This window comes from Podarcis raffonei, chromosome 10 (assembly GCF_027172205.1).
Source record: "Podarcis raffonei isolate rPodRaf1 chromosome 10, rPodRaf1.pri, whole genome shotgun sequence".
Classification (NCBI taxonomy): Eukaryota; Metazoa; Chordata; class Lepidosauria; order Squamata; family Lacertidae; genus Podarcis; species Podarcis raffonei.
The window spans coordinates 59636213-59655619 of record NC_070611.1 but is presented as its reverse complement, the minus strand read 5'-3'; the positions used below and the strand labels follow the sequence as shown (position 1 = coordinate 59655619).

Genomic DNA, 19407 nt, shown 5'->3' with positions numbered 1-19407 from the left:
CAATTGAAGAAGAGGTAACTGATTAAAACTTTAATTTTTAGAGCCAATTAACATATTTCACATTGTATGCCTAAAAATCACTATGTATGCATACCTAATATGTTTTCAGTGAGAGGGATCACATAGTAATTATAGGGATCCATGGTTGGCATCATTCCTTATGTATATATGCAATATCAAAAGTGTTTATACTGCTATGTAATGTGTGTGTGAATCTGCTTTGGCTGATCAATTAAAGCAGCCTCCCCCAACTTGGTGATAATTAGTACCACTTGAAACAGTGCCCTCAAGAGTTTCAGATACCCATCAACCCCAGCCAGCAAAGCTATGATCGATAGGCATTGTAATACAATATTTGTAAGGCACTAGGTTGTGAAAGGTTGAGTTAAACCTCCCAGTGCTAAACAATATGGTTGTTGAGAAACGAATAGAAATGGGTGTCCTCAGCAAATTATTAACACTTGAATCCTAATGAATCAGAGCATTTCAGACTGGCTAACAGGAGCAAAATTCATATGCTCCTTGTATGTGCAGCAGCAAATATCTGAGAATGTGTGTGTTGGGTGACATGATTGAAAATAGGCAAGAAAACCTCAGTGGTTGTTCTTTTCTTTTTTTCCATTTATTCTTGCTGTTGAAACAAACATATTGAGCCATGAAATTTCCCATTTCCGGAAGATGGCTAGGATTTGAGCATTTAATTCCCATTTCCCCCAGGGAGAAGAGTCTGTTGACTCAACCAATCATCTTGGGCATTTCAGTTTGACTTTTACATAAGTGGTTAAAACCAGAAGCTTCCGCCCTTCTGCCCCACATAAGCCGCAATGAGCCTCTGTTCTTAGCAGAGCACTCCAGGTTCTCTTGTCAATTTGTGTAGACTACCACTGAATGGTTGTTGCTTTGATTCAGGCTATAATGAGAACCTGAAATGGGAACCAGATGTTTGACAGAATTTCCAGCTACCCTCAAACTTCAACTTTATCTTTCCTTCTGTGGTAAGTCATTTTCCCAAACGAGCCTAACCATTTGCTTTCCCAAACAAATATTATTTTTTATCCTTGCTTTTGAATATCACTATTAAGATTTTTTAAGAAAGAAAGAAAGAAAGAAAGAAAGAAAGAAAGAAAGAAAGAAAGAAATTGCATTACACGAAAGCAATGGTGTAAATAAGCAGAAGCACCATGACTCTTTCATAAATTGATAGGGAGCGGGGCATCATACTGGAAGAAAAAGAGGGTTGTTCTTCACTTTGTTTACACTGTGAAAAGAAAGGCAAATACATTCAGGAATCTTGTAGAGGTTACCTGGCTAAAGCTATCAGCATTCTGGAAGAACGCTTGCTAGCTGACATTTTAAAAGTAAAACTGGCAAGACTATTTCTATTAAATAATTTCATACACAAGGCCTATTCTGAACACATTTATTTATTGACTTTAGAAAAGTTATTTCAATAAAATATTCCCAAGGTGGGGAAAAATAACAGTAATAAAATCAGTGAAAACAACTATCAAAGTAAGTAGGTATTTTCAACTGTAATGGCAAAGAAGCAATTGTAGTGTTGATAGATTCAGCAACTAAAACTACAACTACCCAGAAACTACAACTAATCCAGAATGCAGCAGCTAGACTGGTGACTGGGAGCGGCCGTCGAGACCACATAACACCGGTCTTGAAAGACCTACATTGGCTCCCAGTATGTTTCCAAGCACATTTCAAAGTGTTGGTGCTGACCTTTAAAGCCCTAAAAGGCCTAGGTCCAGTATACCCGAAGGAGCAGGGCCTTCTGGCAGTTCCCTCGCTTGAGAAGCCAAGTTACAGGGAACCAGGCAGAGGGCCTTCTTGGTAGCGGCACCCACCCTGTGGAACACCCTCCCACCAGATGTCAAAGAGAAAAACAACTACCAGACTTTTAGAAGACATCTGAAGGCAGCCCTGTTTAGGGAAGCTTTTAATGTTTAATAGACTATTGTATTTTAATATTCTGTTGGAAGCCACCCAGAGTGGCTGGGGAAACCCAGCCAGATGGGTGGGGTATAAATAATAAATTATTATTACTACTACTACTACTACTACTACTACTATTATTATTATTACTACTACTACTACTAAAAGCTAATCTGAATTTTTAAAAAAGTCTTCAAGGTTCACTTAAACTTGCCAAGTCTCTTGACAATGGTAACAGATTTCTTATGGGAGAAAAGTTCCATTATCTTAGAACTATAACAGAAAAAGTCCTATTCGGTGTTGGCACTTATTTTACGGTAATAGGCACTTGAAATAAATTGTTGCAACTGGATTGCAGTATGTGGAATGGGAAAAGGCACTCTATCAAGTATCCCAGCCACAGGCAGCATGGGATTTTAAAAGTACCAGCATGTTGAATTTGGCACTCAGTGGAGTTTACAAAGAGTTCTTGTAGCCCATATATGATATAACTATCTTGGCTGCTATATTCTGTAAGAGATGGGTTTTCCAAACCTTTCTCAAATGTGCCACACAGAGCACATAATAGTAGTGTAGGCTGAAGGTTACCAGAATGTGCGCCAACAGTCAAATCCCCCTCTTCAAGGGATTTGGCTGGCATATCCAAATTGACACAAGGTGCTTCTAGCCATTGCCACAACCTGTGAATTGAAGGAAGCCATTGTTTTGCGGGGAGCATGACTCCATCTAGAATTTCCAACACATAATAAAAAACTGGCATTTCCCAGCATAATAAGCTGTTTTGTATGGCTTAAACTTTGATTTTTATCTGCCCTAATGTTACTGACCCCAGACAAATGTTCAAGGATGAAAAACCTCCATAGCCGATTCAAGTAGAAAGGAGAAATAGCATCAAGTATCATCAGCATACTGCTGGCAACTCACTCCAAAATTTCGGACAATGTTCCCCAGCAATTTCATGCAATGGTGAACAGAACAGATCTCTGTGGGATCCGATGTGATCTAATGCAGACAGTCCTCCAAGCACCATTTTCTGAAACCTCCCAAAGACGTTGGAGTAGAAGAATACCATGGCTGATGGCATGGATAAAACTGCTGAGATCAGGGGAATTAAGATTACTACTTGCAAAGCATCATGTGAACAATGCTTTCAGAGGAGATATGTTTCTGTCCCCAAAGCTTTCAAAGTTAATTTGCACAGGAGAGATAATAAAGACTAGAATAACACGAAGGAATTCTTTTCAGTGCCTGCTAAAAACATTCTTATTTAGACAAGCCTACCCAGATGCTTAGAAAGTTGAGGGAATTTTAATCTGTTCTGGTATTTTAATTTTTGTATGCTTCTAAGTATGGTTGTAAATTTTTCTTGATTTCATTGTTTTACATTTTTGTAAACCACTTTGAGGCTTTTTACAATGAAATGGTGAGTGTACATAAGGTGTACATAAGGTAAGTGTAAACAGGGAAAGAACTGCGTGTTAAGTTCCACGTGGCAAAGCAGTAAAATGATTCCTAAAGAACTACCGTATTTTTCGCCCTATAGGACGCACTTTTCCCCCTCCAAAAATGAAGGGGAAATGTGTGTGCGTCCTATGGGACGAATGCAGGCTTTCGCTGAAGCTATCTGCTAGTTGTGGGAGACGCAGCTCTCCCACGGCTAGCGGAGAGCTTGCCTGCACCCAGAAGCTTGGGGCGCACTGAGCTCAGCACGCCCCAAGCTTCTGGGTGCCGGCAAGCCCTCCGCTAGCCATGGGAGAGCCGCGCGGCCTGTTCTGGGGGCTGGGGTCGGGGGTAGCTTGGGCTTCCCCCGCCCCAGCCCCGCACCTGGGGGGGAAATAATTTTTTTTCTTTATTTCCCCCCCCCCCAAAAAAAAACTAGGTGCGTCCTATGGGCCGGTGCGTCCTATGGGGCGAAAAATACGGTAAATGGAAGCGAGCAAGTGGGTGGGAAGCTGGGCTGGGAGAGAACATGCAAATTTGCAACCCTTCCCAATTTACCACCTAAACCAAAGGTCAGGCCAGCTAATGGGGGTCAGTGCTGACCATAGTTGAATAGATATGCAAACAAATTAATTTGACACCATTTTTTCCCAGTACCGGGGTAGCATGATTATCCATGCAGCATCATATGATTAGGGGTGGGGTCATTCTAGTGCACTCATAAATGTACTGAGTAGGGAGTAGTTGCTGTCCATAAAAAGACAAAACTGTTCACTGGCACTTACCTTTATAACAACCAAAAAAAAAGAAAAGCCTGCTTCCATAGGGATGTCTGCTTATATAGTTTCTTCTAGGCTGGGAGAGGGCAATCTAAGTTCAGGAAGATGAAAGGGCAAGATGTGTAATGTTTCTCTCTTTGCAGCAGAAGGGAGCATTTTTCCAGTGACACCCAAGGTCATTAATGCTTTATTCTAAATTACTTGGCAATATTTTCTTCACAAATGCAACTTGTCTAGAAATAAATGAAGACTATGGGGAGGAGTCTAATGTGTGTTTGGATGACCTCATTCAGACATCATTAGTAGGGTCAGAAGAAGCAAAGAGTGTATCAAGAGAAAGAGAAAAACCTACGGGATAACTAATGTTCTCTCCCCTACAGCAATCTATCTATCATGACTTGTCAAAAAAGGGCTTGTTTCTGATTAAGGTCAACCTAATCTGAGTTACAGCTGCAGGCCTGACCCCAGACAGCCACAACGGAGCTCTTTGCTTATCTTTACTGGGAGGAGGAAGTCCAAAGGAGAAGCCTTCTGGCTAGTTCTAACAGCTTGTGAACCTATGAAGAAGTTAAGTCAAGCAAGGTAATGCAGCATACTTTTTCCACTAAGGACCTGTGCCTATCTATAGTCAGCTCCCATAGACAGTGCAGAAAAGGAACCTTGTCTACTTTCCCTAGAAAGAATTATGGACAGTAAATTTACTAACTGCTATTAGCCATGGTAGCTATTATTCATATTCAAAAAAGTACAATACAGGCAACTCCCCACTTACATGGGGTTACATTCTGGCGCCTCACACATATGTAAAAACCTCATAAGTAGGGAGCAACCTCTGAAACCTCTGAATACCCTTCTTTGCCACTCTCTCTCTAATTCAATCAAAAATACTGTTGCAAAAATATCCCTAAGTGGAAATGAAGCTCTGGGGCCGGCAGGAAGCTGGAGGACACATATGAAAACGGCCACGGCTGCGCTACCGTGCGCATCAAGTGTTAGGCAGGGGGGCTAAGCAACCTAAGCAAAGCGCCACAGCACCGTCAGCCTCTTCTTGGCCCTCACTGAAATCCTATTTGGGCTCTGAGGAGGGTCTCCTCGTGAGCCACGGGGACTCTCCAGCTCTCTCCCTCCTTTTGAATTACCGTATTTTTCGCCCCATAGGGCACACCGGCCCATAGGGCGCACCTAGTTTTTTGGGGGGGGAAATAAAGAAAAAAATATATTTCCCCCCCAGGTGCAGGAACAGGCTGCTATCTGCAAGCCTAGGGAGCCCGGCGGGAACTCCCGCTGGTCTCCCCAGGCTTGCAGATATCTGCCCAAAGCCCGGGAGCACTGCTCAGCGTGCCCCAGGCTTCAGGATGCAGGCTGCTGCCCGCAAACCTTGGGAGCCCAGCGGGAAGTCGCGCCGGGCTCCCAAGGCTTGCGGAGAGCTTCCTGAAGCCTAGAGAGTGAGAGGGGAAAGCCTGCATTCGCCCCATGGGACGCACACATATTTCCCCTTCATTTTTGGAGGGGGGAAAAGTGCGTCCTATAGGGCGAAAAATATGGTGACTTATTTGATTTGATTATGTCTCGGTGCTGCACGTATACACAGTCACACGAGTCGATTGCGCGCAAGTGGGGGGATGCCTATATCTTGAAATATCAAGATGCTTTTAGCATTTTTATTGTAAGCTGCCTTCTGAAGAGGATTTGTCCTAAATTAATGTGGTTTCATTAAAAGAAAGAAAGAAAGAAAACAAAAGATGCTAAGCAACAGCAAGCTTGTGGGCCTCCTAGAGGCAGCTGGCTTGCCATTTTTGGAAACAGGGTGCTGTACTAGAATGACTTTTTGTCTGATCAAGCAGGATTATTCTTATGTGTGATTCCCAAGCCTGACTTAAATCTTGGGTAGGGACAAAAGCCTTGTGAGTAAGTTGTAAGTTATCAGCACTAGATGCAACACAAAAAACAAGAATTTCACATAAGATCATCGTGGTTTTTTTCAGCCACTTCATCATAACTTGGTTGGGTTTTCTCAAATATGAAGTTGTAAAATTGGGGCAAAAAATCTGTTAGGAAGATAATTTAACCTTTGCCTAAGTCCCATCTGTTTCACTGCAATGCTTGATTTGAAATTAATTTTTTGAGCAAAACCAGTTCTAGCAATGCAATCAGGAAGTGTTGTGCAATCTAGTGGCTTATGAAAAGTACTCAGCTCTTAAATAGTCCACTCGGGGGCATTTCTTACAACCCAGGTAAGAATTCTACATTCAAGTACAAAATATACATATATTGTACTATAAGTGTGCTTTTTCCTTCCATGCATATTCAAGCAGAGGGCAGGTATGTTCACAGTCACATCTCACAGGTTTCAGACACAAGACATATTTTATGAGAGTGCATGTATAGTTTGTGAGAAGTAATCCTTAAGTAAGGGAAGGTGCTAGATAGTTTAAGCCAAAAATAGATGCTTTAACTGAGATTCCTGCATTGCAGGGGGTTGGACTAGATGGCCCTCAGGGTCTCTTCCAACTCTACAATGCTATTATTCTAAGAACTATTCAGTTAGCAAGGTAAGAGGCACACTTAAAAATATTCCCCTCCCCCCATCTATTCTCAACTAGACTTTAGTAACTAAAATCTCACAGCCAAGCAAGTTAGCTGTTGATACAAGGACTCCAACAGCACTCCCACAGATAGAATTGGAATAAAGTTGAAACAGCACAAAATCCCTTGGGAAGCTGGGGGAATGGAGAGCCGATGGGAGCCGTCTAATCTAATAACAGATCACATCGCAGACACATGTACGAGCTTGACAGAAGCAAATGCAGCCACTTAACCTAGAGATGACAGCTGAAGCAGGCTAGTTTCACTGCTACCTAAAAGGAGGAGACTGGAAAGGAGGAAGAGCTGCAAGGTCATTGCTAAAGCACACAGCCCGAAGAGGCCTTGATTATATGGGACTGCTTTCCACACCCACAGCAGAAGTATCTGACAATAGGGAACTGCTTTATTTCTCAGCCACAATGATACTCTCACACTACATTCACCCTAAGAAAAACACTATTACAAGTAGAGGGCCAGACAAATGTCTTAAGTTCTAGAGCAGGGTGCTCCAAAACGCAGCCCAAGGCCTGCATATGACCCTCGAGGCCCTTTTTGGCTGCCTTCAGCAACATTTTATGCCCCCTCAGCCCTTGCGCTGCCTTCCCATAGCCGTTAATTGAGGCGCTGAGCTTTGGGAAGGAGGGGTGAGGGCTCTGCCAGGGCCCTAGTCCTCTTGCCTCCTTGGCTAAGACTAGGTAGCGCTTTTGCAGCTTTGAGGAGGAGGTACAAGGGCTCTAGTACTCTTCCAGAACTTTGTGTCTCCTTCCCAAAGCCCAGCACCTCGCTTAGCTGACTTTGGGAAAGCAGCATGAAGGCTGGAGGGAGCATCAAATTTTGGCCTCATCCACCCCTACACCGGCAATAAGGCAGTGTGCGGCCCACAGTTTCCATGTCAAAGTACTCTTGCAGCCCACTTGGTTTGAAAAGTTGAGCGTACAATGCTACTGAGGTGGAGTTTGAAAGAGAAGTGGGCACGAAGATGGTTACCCTCTTCTCTAGGCATGTGCCTAGCACATGGGCTCCCCGCTTGAGGGGAGTAGTACACCTTCAGAGCAGTTTCTTAATTCTAGAAGACTCTGAAATGCTGCTCTACCCAGGAGCAGATCTCATAAATGTGCCAGCATAGAGACCATGAAGAAGAAAGGACTGTTTGCCCCCCAGAGACAGGATGCATTACATTGGCCTCACTATATTAACTATATCCTGCCAATATCTATCTATCAATCCATTCATCCAGTCAGCCCACCGTCTAACAAAATTTATATACCATTTGAATGTCATAAAACCTCTATGTAGTTTTACAAGAAATATTAAAATTATGAATAAACGTTAAAAACAAGTAATTAAAACATTAAAAGATAATTAAAAGGAACAGTATACTAAAAAGAGATTAAAACACGTCAAAATCTATGTGTCTGGATAAGGTAAAGGTAAAGGGACCCCTGGATAGGCTTGCCTAAATAAGTTTTTAAGCAGGAACTGAAAAGGGTCCAGTGCCTGATGTCAATAGGATAAAAAGGATAAAACAATAAAATTATTGGTAAAAACAGTTAATCCTCCCTCTCTCTCATTCATAAAGTTTTTACAACTTTGGCCAAACCAAGCAGCCAGGATAGTGCCTGCTGAAATCTTTAATTGAGCCCTACTACTAGGCAAAGATAGCTCCAGCAAGAAAAGTCACACATATCTGTGACATTGTATTGTCATATTAGTCTCCGTGAGTGTGGAGCTTTTCTGTTTGCATTAAACAGAACAGAAGCTGAACAATAGTAGAACATTTTTAAATAGAGACAGGATAAGTAGGCATTTCACTTCTAACCACTAGGTAGTGGACATTTCTAAGGCACACTCTGTAGTAATCTTTTCAGACGCCTCAAAACGCTACCGGAAGAAAAAGTTGTTTCAGATTATAAAATACAGTTGCCTTGTGGTATACCCATTAAAAAGACTGTTTTAATCATCCTCACACATACACATACACTCTTTCTTTCTTTCTTTCTTTCTCTGTATAACAAAACAGGACAATTTTTAAAGCCAGAATCGGAAGGCTCCCAATGCCATGTGGCACAGACTTGACACATGTTTTCGCTTCAAGACAAATAAGCAAATTAACCCAAAGTACTTTTAAATTGTGCACCAGAATGGTTCTCAGCTAGGCCTCCATTTCTAAAATTACTTTAGAGTACATTATAATTAGCAGAAGTACTTTAATCATGCTGCATACAGAAAACAATAGCCAAGCAGTTCCAGCCCAGTCAACAATTTTTACATGCTGTGCAAGAAAATATAAATAAATAATGAGACACATGTTATAGATGTAAATCGCTACATAAAAATTAAACCATTCTCAGACGGGCAGACAGTATTTATGGCAGGGAAAGCAGACACAGTTAAGACACTGCCATGTTGATGAGAGCTCACACAGCCTTGGCTTAAAGTCTTTAGTGCAATCTTCTTGATTGAGCCCCCTTTATACTCCCAATTTCTGCCAGAAATTGCCCTTCAAAGGGGAGTGTGACTTAGAATATAGAGCCCTAGTCCCACACATTTGAGAATAACAACAAATCCTTGAATGGAAATTGCTGAGAACTCAGGGGTTTGAATGTTCTGGATGAACTGTTATTTTCTTTTCCTAAACCCCACGACCAAGTAAAATGCCCATCATCTTGGTTATTACCAATTCCATTTAGTGCTAAATTTCTGTCCCATGTTGCATAACAGGACATCGTGATGAAATGCATTCCATCTACCAGAAGCAGGTAGGCTATCAGCAAATGCACTAAGGGTCCTATACAATTACATTATTAAAGCCACAAGAAGAGGTGTCTGCTAGGCTTACCTAGGAAGAACACAGGAGCATAAGGAATTGACTTATGCACTGAGTCAGATTATTAGCCCATCTAGTTCAGTGTATGCACTGACTAGCAACAGCTCTCTTTGGACCTTCCCAAACATAGCACCTCTGTATGCAGCAGCGGACCATCCCATTTCGCCGCCCAAGGTGGCTTCACTTTGCCTCATGGGCAGGCAACCCTGAGCTCTGTATAACACTGCAAAATTTCACTGCATTCTAGAATAGTTACAAGTAAGCATCTAATGGGAACATTTTATCATGTACACAATGGCCATCAGTGTACTATTAGACATTTTACTTTTACTTTACTCATTTAACACATCTCTAAAGTCTTTCTAAAAGGGAAGCAAAGTGAAGAAGAAAATCAGGAGTCACAAATCACAGATCAGTGTGAATGCTGTGCTCTCTGGACCACGTTGTCCTCAAGCATCATTTAGGTGGTGGATGCATGTCTACGAAATTGTGGTTGAAGACAGGAGATGGCATATGCTTTGCATTAAATATTCATATTGATTTTAATTGATTTTAAATGCTTTATTTCTTATATTGTGTTTTTTTATTGCATTGCAATTTGAATTCTGTGGAATCCACAAAAGGTAAAAATAATAATAAAGTTGTCCACTAAGACCCTCAGCAATTTTCAAATAGTCTGTGAAGGGGTAAGTTTGGGAGCTACTGCTTTAGATCATCCGAAATGCCTATGTTTCACAACCTCTGTTTGTTTAAATGGAATTGCACAGTGCTTCAGTAACAGCCCTTGGATTTTCTCATGCAGGGTTTTAAGCAGGATCAAATGAGAGGTCCACATTTAACCAATCATACTAACAACATACAAATATTTGAGGCATAAATTATGAATCCGAATATGATAGTTGGGCTATGAATAAAATAGTAATAGCCACTTTAGAATAGAAAGCTGTTAGAATTCATTTGACACTTATTCAGGACTCAGGTTTGGCATCTATCTCTTCAGCACTCCACAGAAGTTGTATCACACCTCAACTGGGTTAATTCTCTTTATTTCAAAAAACATTTAAACCATGGAATGAGACTACTCACGTAATGTCACTGCGCTGGTAACAACCCTGAAGAAGACAGGCAATCAGATCACTGATGAACTCCACATCATCACTGTAAAGAGCTGCTTCAAGTTCCTAATGAGAGAAAGAACATTTAAAAACACTTCTCCAAAATCCTTTCCTTCCAGACTGGTGGTGGGAGCATTGAAAACATGTGATCTTACCAACAGTGAACTCTAGCAGAACAAATATAATTTGCATTGTTATCATTTGTATGGAATTTCCAGCATGCTAACTGCTTTATAATCTGTATTTCACTGTCCTGAAACAAATGGTATGTAGTTATTATTATTGATTTACACACAGAAACTGACACTATGCCCAAAGATAGCAAGAGTAAGGCAATTGTTGAGCTAGGAATGAAAAATGGCTTCCAGCTGAGTCTAAAATAACATGTGCAACATACTTTGGCAACAACTCCCCCCCCCCCCGCAGCTAACACTGGGTGGGTGGGTGATTAATAATTTGCATTATTATGTAGGCATGCCTATATCTGTTTCCATTTCCTGATCTTTAGATGTCTAAATTCACTGCAAAACAAAGAAACAAAAAACACCTGTAAGCAAAGGTTAAACAGCTCAAAACTTCATGGCCATCACTCCTGACACACCAGGCAGGGCACAACCTTGATGTAATCAATAAAGGTTCTTTTTTTGGGGGGGGGGCAAAATCACGCCTACCATGTGGCACTGTGGGCTGCAAAAAAGGCTCATTCTGCAGCTAGCACAGCATCCTCTGGTAGCCAGCTGATTGAGTTATTTTGGATGTTCCAGAGATTACAGACTCCCAGTATGACCAACTGGATATGCATTTTGAGGGTAAAGTTGTTCAGTTTTGGAGGATCATGACTCTGTACTTGTCGCAGCTCCAGCTGAAGTATCCACTGCTAATCTTGAAGATGTTCTGTGGGATCAGTTTCACCTTATACAATCAGCTGGTGTGGACAACGTGGTGGCAGTAGTGCATCCGGCTATGTGCCCCTTGACCTCTATCCCTTCTGGCTTTTTAAATCTAGCAGAGCAGGGCTGACTGGTTGAGGCCAGAGTGCAAAAATAGCTTTTGGGGGAAGGTGGTGGAAAGAACCATGGTAGGGCAGTACAAGCATTATTGGAGGATACAGATTGTTTAGATCCATTCCAATCTAGGTTCAGGCCTTGGCATGGAACTGAGTTGGCCCTTGTTGCCCTGATGGATGAACTCCGCAGAGTGCAGGACATGGGAAGTGCAACCTTGCTCTTGCTTACTGAACTCATTGGTTTTTGATAGCATCAACTATGGTATCCTCCTGAATCAGCTCTGGGAAATGGGAATTAGGGCACTCCTAGTAGAGCAGCAAATAAAACTTGATAAATGTAGCACTAAGCACATTATACAGTCTCATGGGGATCTGATTTTTAAAAAGCACAAGTTTCTAGTCCATTGTAAAGTCTGTAAAAATGTTCTTGAAACTGGATGGACTGAAGCCTCAGAGGAGCCCTCTGCTTCTATGAAAGATAAATTAACACGTGCTAGTTTACTGTTAATCTTCATTGCATGATCTTAGGTATGCACATTAAATATGGCACAGAGTACAGCCTGGTCCATTTCATTATGCTCTTATTTCCTGGTACATTTTGGGCAGCCAGCAAGTATTGGGATATATCCACATAAGCATAAATGGTTATGGGTCTGTGAGTAGGTCTTTCCAGATACAATTCAAAGAGTTAGCATACACAGTACACAAATAACAAAAACCTTTTCATGTTTAATTAATACAGTGGTACCTCTGGTTGCAAACTGGATTTGTTCTGGAGGCCCATTCGCAACATGAAAAGAACGCAACCTGCAGCGGCGCATCTTGCGCATGCGCAGGTTGCGATTTGGCATTTCTGCGCATGCGTGTGACGTCATTTTGCGCTTCTGCGCATGCACGAGTGGTGAAACCTGGAAGTAACCCTTTCCGGTACTTCTGGGTCGCCGCGGGACGTAACCTGAAAGAACGTAACCTGAAGCAAACGTAACATGAGGTATGACTGTACTCTTAAAATTTATTTATTTATTTCATTTATAGTCTTCCTTTCCTCCAGGGAGCTCAAAGCACTATACTATTTTTAATATATGGATCTTTGTTATTTGGTTATTGTGCCTCTTAGTTCTTTGAATATGCCAATTTCTTTTTCCTTTTAAGCATCAGTTGTATCAATTCAAACAGCTTTTTGAACATGGAAAACAATGTTTGGGTTAAAGAACAATTTGGAGTAGTATGTATGGGTGTGAGCGCTCTTCTATTACATATCCAAAGAATCAAACTTACAGTTTCTGCTGTACATAACTCACATACACTCCTAGTATGGGAAATGAGATAATATCTTTGTTGGATTAATTTCTATTGATAAAAGCATATGTTGAAGAAATGAGTTTTTAGGAAAATAAATATAATATTTAAACTTTCAAGCCCTAATGATGAAGGCCAATGTGGGACAGTAGCTAGCATGAGTGTTTAAAGCAGATGATAAAACCACTTATAGCAACCATTAATTTTCAGAGATTTGCTGGCAAATGAAGAAAGGAGCAGGATTCTCACTAGCTCTACTGCACAGTGCAGAGTCTTGAGATAGGGCAATAAGTGACTCTCCCTCCACATCCCCCTCAGTCCTTTGTTTTTCTCTTTTCTCCTTGAGCATTGAGCTGTGAGCACAGAAATCTGAACCTTGCCAAAATGCATTGGGGACAGAGCAAAAAGGAAACGGAGGAGGCAGCAAATCAGCACAGTGTGTGTACTGGACCGGTGGGAGGAGGTACAAAATGGAGACACACAGTTCCTCCTCCACCCCCTCTATACAGTCACAGAACACTGGACAGGAGAGAAAAGCCATATTCTCCCCCTCTCCAGCTGGCGTCACAGCTCATTAGGGAAAAGCCTGTTTAACATCTCTCCCTCCCCCCTCACGACTAAATCCCTTGGAGTCCTGCAATGGTCGTTGGGAAAACACACTCTGCATACAGCATGGATATCCACCTCACCAAGCAGCAGCAGCAGCCGCCGCCTGGAGAAGGGCAAGGATGGAGATAGGAAGAAGGTAGATACAGACCCCCAAGACACTAGGGTTGAGGAATCATGTAGAGCTCTGTTTTAGAAAACTTGTATTTTCTATAAGGCAAATATTCCCCTTGTTTAGACACCACCCAAGAGGAATCCCAATCAGATATAAACAGTTCGATAGTTGGCTGGAAATACTTAAGATCATCTGCTACACAATCAAGAAAACTTAAAAGACAATCAAATCAGACTGGATACACATGTTTGATCTAGAAAAGAAGAAGTTTGAAAGGCATTATTATTGAATTTCAAATATTTCTATCTGCACCATCATTTACTGAGTGTGTGGGGGAAATTAAAAGGAAGGTAAAGTTATTTTCCTTAATTTTAAAAAAGTTAACATATAAAAAGGGGGAAATTACAGTACAATTGAAAACAAATCTTAAGTATACAGTGGACCCTCTAGTTACGTACCGCTCTGGATACGAAACTTTTGGGTTACGAAAGCGGCAAACCCGGAAGTGTATACTTCCAGGTTTTGCCGTGCGCGCATGTGCAAAAGCGCTCTGTGTGCCCCGCGTGTGCACAGAAGCAGCACCTCTGCCTACGGACATTTTGGGTTGTGAACGGACCCCCAGAACGAATTTAATTCGTATCCAGAGGGTCCACTGTACATTGCAATGTCCTTAGAATTTAAATATTTAATGAAATAACAAAAATTCTTATTTAAATAGAATATAATCAGTTATTCCTTCGTATTTTGAATCAAGACAGTGTATCATACTATACTTAACATTTTAAAAATCTATTCACTAATTTCAAATCCTTCACTGAAAAAAGATGCCAAAATTTGTCTTCTGCACAATAAATACCTCTTAACATTTTCATAATTAGTCCTCTTATTCTAGTACCACATAAAACTATGCTTCTAATTCAGAGTGATTTTTGTATTTCACCCAGAGTCTCTTATAACAGGTCAACTTTTATATTAGAATACTATGCCATATGTTTTGTTTCTATTCCTTGATAATCAAAGTTTCTTTCAATACTGGGCCACTAACAAATGGGATATAGTCAATATCTTCCCCTTATTTTTAGAGCTGGCCTCAGAGGCTGTGTTGAGGACTCCCCGACTGCTGGCTCTGGGGAACTTCAAAATCTATGCCGAGGCAACTGGCTCTGAGGTGGCTCAAGACTGGATTCTTTTGATGGGGTTACACTCCCTCTGAAGGAGCAGGTACGTAACTTGGGGGTACTCCTGGATCCTCGACCGTTTGAGGCTCAGATGGCCTCAGAAGCTCGGAGTGTCTTCCATCAGCTTTAGCTGGTGGTCCAATGACACCCCCTATATGGGCAGGGATAGCCTAACTTCTGTTGACTAACTTCTGGTAATCTCTAGGTTTAATTACTGCAATGCGCTATACATAGGGCTGCCTCTGAAGATGGTTTGGAAACTTCAGTTGGTGCAGAATTTAGTGGCCAGGCAAGATGGTTTGAGTATATAATGCCAATTCTGACCCAATTGTACTGGCTGCCAATTAGTTTCCAGGCTCAATTCAAAGTGATGGTTTTGACCTATAAAACCTTAAACTGCTCAGGACTGCAGTACTTTTAGGACTGCCTCTCTCCATATGAACTGATCCATACACTGTGATAATCATCTGAGGCGTTTGTTTTTGTGCCTCTTCCATGAGAGGTCTGAAGGGTGGCAACATAAGAACAAGCCATTTCTGCAGTGGGTCTCTGTGGAATGCTCTCCCCAGGAAGCAGAGGCACCAAGCCTAGGGGGCACTGTAGGGCATCACTATGTAGTGAACTGAGCAGAACTCCCCTGAAATTTGAAATATCAAAGTCTACCCTTGCAGGGAGGCTCAGCTAGAACCTTCATTACATATCTTTAGGTAGCACGCAAAAATATTTTTCTATAACCGGACCTTTGGCTGATTAACAGCCTATGACCTTTTAAATGTGTTTGTGTAAGGGCGTTTACTGGTTTGTTTTTGTTTTATTATGTACTTTGCGTTGTCATTTTGCATTTTTATTTTGTGAACCATGCTGTGATCTTCAGATGAAGGGATGTATACAAATTTAATATTAACAATAAAGCAATAAGAAAGCTAATAGAGTTATCCCATACAGAATTCTGCTTCGTGGGATAGATGCCACAACTACATTGGTACAAAGCCATTTGTGGCATAAAAAGTCAGATGTATTTACCATCCCTGGAATCAGGGACTGTCCTGGTAATGAGGCCCACATGCTGCTCATGTACCGAGGGAGCCACTGAACTTGCAATCACAAGGATACACACTCAACAAACCCGGTTTCAATGTGTTCACCAAACAAAATGTTGCTTGAGTGCCTCTACTTCATCAACCCCACCCAGCAACAACCTTTGCTACTGGCATCCCTGCAAGACAGGGGTTCAAATACCCTCTTGCTGATCACCACCTGGCACACAAAGGGAAGGAAAGAGAAGACACACAGAACTGTACCCACATAGCTCTTTGGGCAGGACGTCTGCAGAGTGTACAGCACTGCTGAGGACAAGTTCAAAACCTTTCCATAGAAGAAAATACTCTTTTGGCAAGCAGCCAAAGAAAGGCAACATGGGAAGCCACAAGTCCTCCTTGACAGCAGCAGGTTAGAATTATAACTTCCAGTGGCGGGCTCCATAGGGTGTGGGAGTTAAGAAATAGGTGGTGGGAGTTTTGAGCTCCCCATTCACCTTTGGGGGGCCTGACAATACAGGTTCCAAGGAGAAGTTTCCTAACTATTAAAACACAGCACCAGAAAAGAAGCAGACACATCATGTGGCATTTATCTTCTCCCAGTCAAGGCTCAGTCATAGACGCCAGGAGCATATCAAAGCAGTTCCACCAGTGTGTATGTTGTGCCAGCAGTATGTCTCAGGTTTCGCCAGCAGCTTCTGACAGATTCTAAAGTACCTCAGCTGGGGAACTTAAGTATAGGGTTGTGCCCTAAGGGAGTGATTTTATTTATTTAAAATGTTCGTAACTTGTCTTTTAGGGCAAATGCCCTCACAAGTCAGCTTCCATAAGAAATTGAAATATAATTATAAACAAAAACAAAGATCACCATAAAAATATACAGCCATTAAAATCAACCACAGCTATAAAAACAGTATCAACCAGCATATAATTTAAAACCAGCTAAGCCATAAAACTATTGAAATCCCATTTAAACACCAAGACCATTCAAATGCTAGTAAATCATCATCATCATCATCAAAAGAATCACAGTCCTGTTTAAAAATAACAACAACCTGAAACAAAGAAATATTTACAGCCTGCCTGAAGGCCTGCAAAGAAGGAGTCATCTATGTCCCATTTGGGATCCACTATTTAACATACAATCTCTCTCATGCCTGCCAACCTAACTGATCTCACTGGCAGAACTCCAGGAAGGGCTTGCAAAACTGATCACAAAACACGAGCAGGCTGCTACAGGTGAAGGTGGTCCTTCAAATAACCTTGCCCTGCACTATTTAAGAGTCAGTACCAGCAGCTTTCAATTTGGACTGGAAATGCACCAGCAACCAGTATGACTCCTACCATGACCACCTCACCTCCAACGAAACTGGGTGGCTTTAATCTGTACCAGTTGAAGCCTTTGGATCATCTTTTTGAGCAGGTCCACGTAGAGCATATTTACTTATTTACTGAAAGCATTTTTATCCCAGTCCTCAGCCAAGAAAGGGCCTTATAAATGTCAATATTAAGGCGTTAACAGTAGTCTATCAGGGCCTTCACTACTGCATGGATAACCAAGAATGGATTACAGCTGGTGCGGCAGTCTAAACTGCCCTTGCCTCTGCCATCCTCAACCTTGCACTTCCACAGATAGCACTGAGCACTTCCGGCGGGAAGGTAAACAGCATTTCCATGTGCTGCTCTGGTTCGCCACATGACCTGGAAGCTGTACGCCGGCTCCTTCTGCCAATAAAGCGAGATGAGCGCCGCAACCCCAGAGTCGGTCACGACTGGACCTAATGGTCAGGGGTCCCTTTACCTTTACCTTATATCACCTTCACTTATGGTTTCATGTAGATGTTAAACAACTTATTAAACAATCTTGCAGTGGGTCAGCCTTATTTATTTAGAGCCAGCGTGGTGTAGTGGTTAAGAGCGGTAGACTCGTAATCTGGTGAACCGGGTTTGTGTCCCCGCTCCTCCACATACAGCTGCTGGGTGACCTTGAGTAGTCACACTTCTTTGAAGTCTCTCAGCCCCACTCACCTCGCAGAGTGTTTGTTGTGGGGGAGGAAGGGAAAGGAGATTGTTAGCCGCTTTGAGACTCCTAGGGGTAGCGATAAAGCGGGATATCAAATCCAAACTCTTCTTCTTCTTCTTCCTCTTTCGTGTCTTCTGGGGTTAAGCAATTCCAGTCCCTTGTATAAACCAACCCCCCAATTTGTAGTATGATCTCCAATTCCACCTGTCTTTCTTTTCTTGCATTTTTTCCCCAAAACCACTAGGATCTGTGTGTCATTCCCCTGTCACAGCTGCAGTTAAAGAAACTCTTCCCTAATTTCCCATCATCTTCACTTCTGTGAAGCCCTGTAGGCAATTGAACAGCAAAAGGGCTGTATATTGCCGACTTTCAATTAGATGCTCAAGTGCTTTATGGCTTCCTGAATTGAAAACCCTTCCACTGGAACCTCCACCCCCAATTCTGTATTTGAACTGCCTCTACAGTAAAGACAAAAGACTATACGGAGTTAGGAGTCAAAACACACACACACCCCTTCTCCCAAGCAACAGAAACCAAATCGACAGCTCTCTTCACAGAGATCGCTTTCTTGGCACTTCAATCATTAGGAATAGGAACGGTTAACTCTGAAGGAGTCAGACATTGTCCCCTTTGCTGCCACTTTCTCAAAGAAAAGGGAGAAGAGCTTTAGTAACACTTAACAATTTTCAATAGGACCAAATGATGATCCTTTGTACCCTTCCTGGATTCCTTATCACTTCAGCCAAGAGCTAAATATGAGTAAGGGAAGAAGAGGTCTGCTTCTCTTTGGGTTTGCTCTTAATGATACTGCTATTTCCAGACTTCACAGGTTTGGTCCCTCCCCCAACCTTTTTATAACTACATATGGGAGGCTGTTTGGAAAGCATTAGAACAAGGGGATAATGTTACAATGGTGGCTTAGCACAGGTGTGAAGTGATAGCTTTGTTACAAAGCAGAGGGTTATAAACTGAAAGCCACAAAGTAATTGTAGCATTTCTTTCACATTGGCCAGGCAAATCCAACAGTAACAGCAAACTGTCTCTGGCAAAAGAAAGGGGAAAAGCGAATATTGCCCCCTGTCATTAGAAATGGAAGGAATGGAAGGTTTGTGCTTGTACTCTTTTCCCAGCATGGTTGTCTCAATTTAATTGGGTACTGCAACTTTTAAAACAACAATCTTAACACTGCAACAGATGAAACAAAGCCTTGCCTATGTAAGCTAATGCTACATTAAATGTACTGATCTTTAAGATGCATGGGGCAGTTTGCTCTTTCAACCCTAATACTACAGGCAACTTATGACCATTAAAAAAAACCCTTGAGGGTTTTGTTCTTTAACATTGAGCTGCCTGAGGACCACTAAAAGGGGCATATTCAGTATCTACTATAACACTACCACAGGCAAGTCACAGTTTCTCCAAGGAAGCCATGTTTCAGGCTCACATGCTCCC

At 41.9% G+C, this 19407-nt stretch overlaps 1 protein-coding gene and 1 long non-coding RNA gene across 2 annotated transcripts in view; one reads left to right on the top strand and one right to left on the bottom strand.

Annotated features, from left to right (window-relative positions):
* Positions 1-19407, bottom strand: part of LOC128422327 (chromatin remodeling regulator CECR2) — a 123857-nt gene that overhangs the window by 44339 nt on the left and 60111 nt on the right. Inside the window, exon 2 of the mRNA XM_053406204.1 lies at positions 10663-10757. Within this exon, the coding sequence (XP_053262179.1) occupies positions 10663-10757 (95 nt within the window). The remainder of the gene's footprint in view (positions 1-10662; positions 10758-19407) is intronic.
* Positions 13634-19407, top strand: part of LOC128422335 (uncharacterized) — a 33349-nt gene continuing 27575 nt past the window's right edge. The window contains exons 1-2 of the long non-coding RNA XR_008332482.1: positions 13634-13741; positions 14800-14938. This is a non-coding gene — a long non-coding RNA (uncharacterized LOC128422335). The remainder of the gene's footprint in view (positions 13742-14799; positions 14939-19407) is intronic.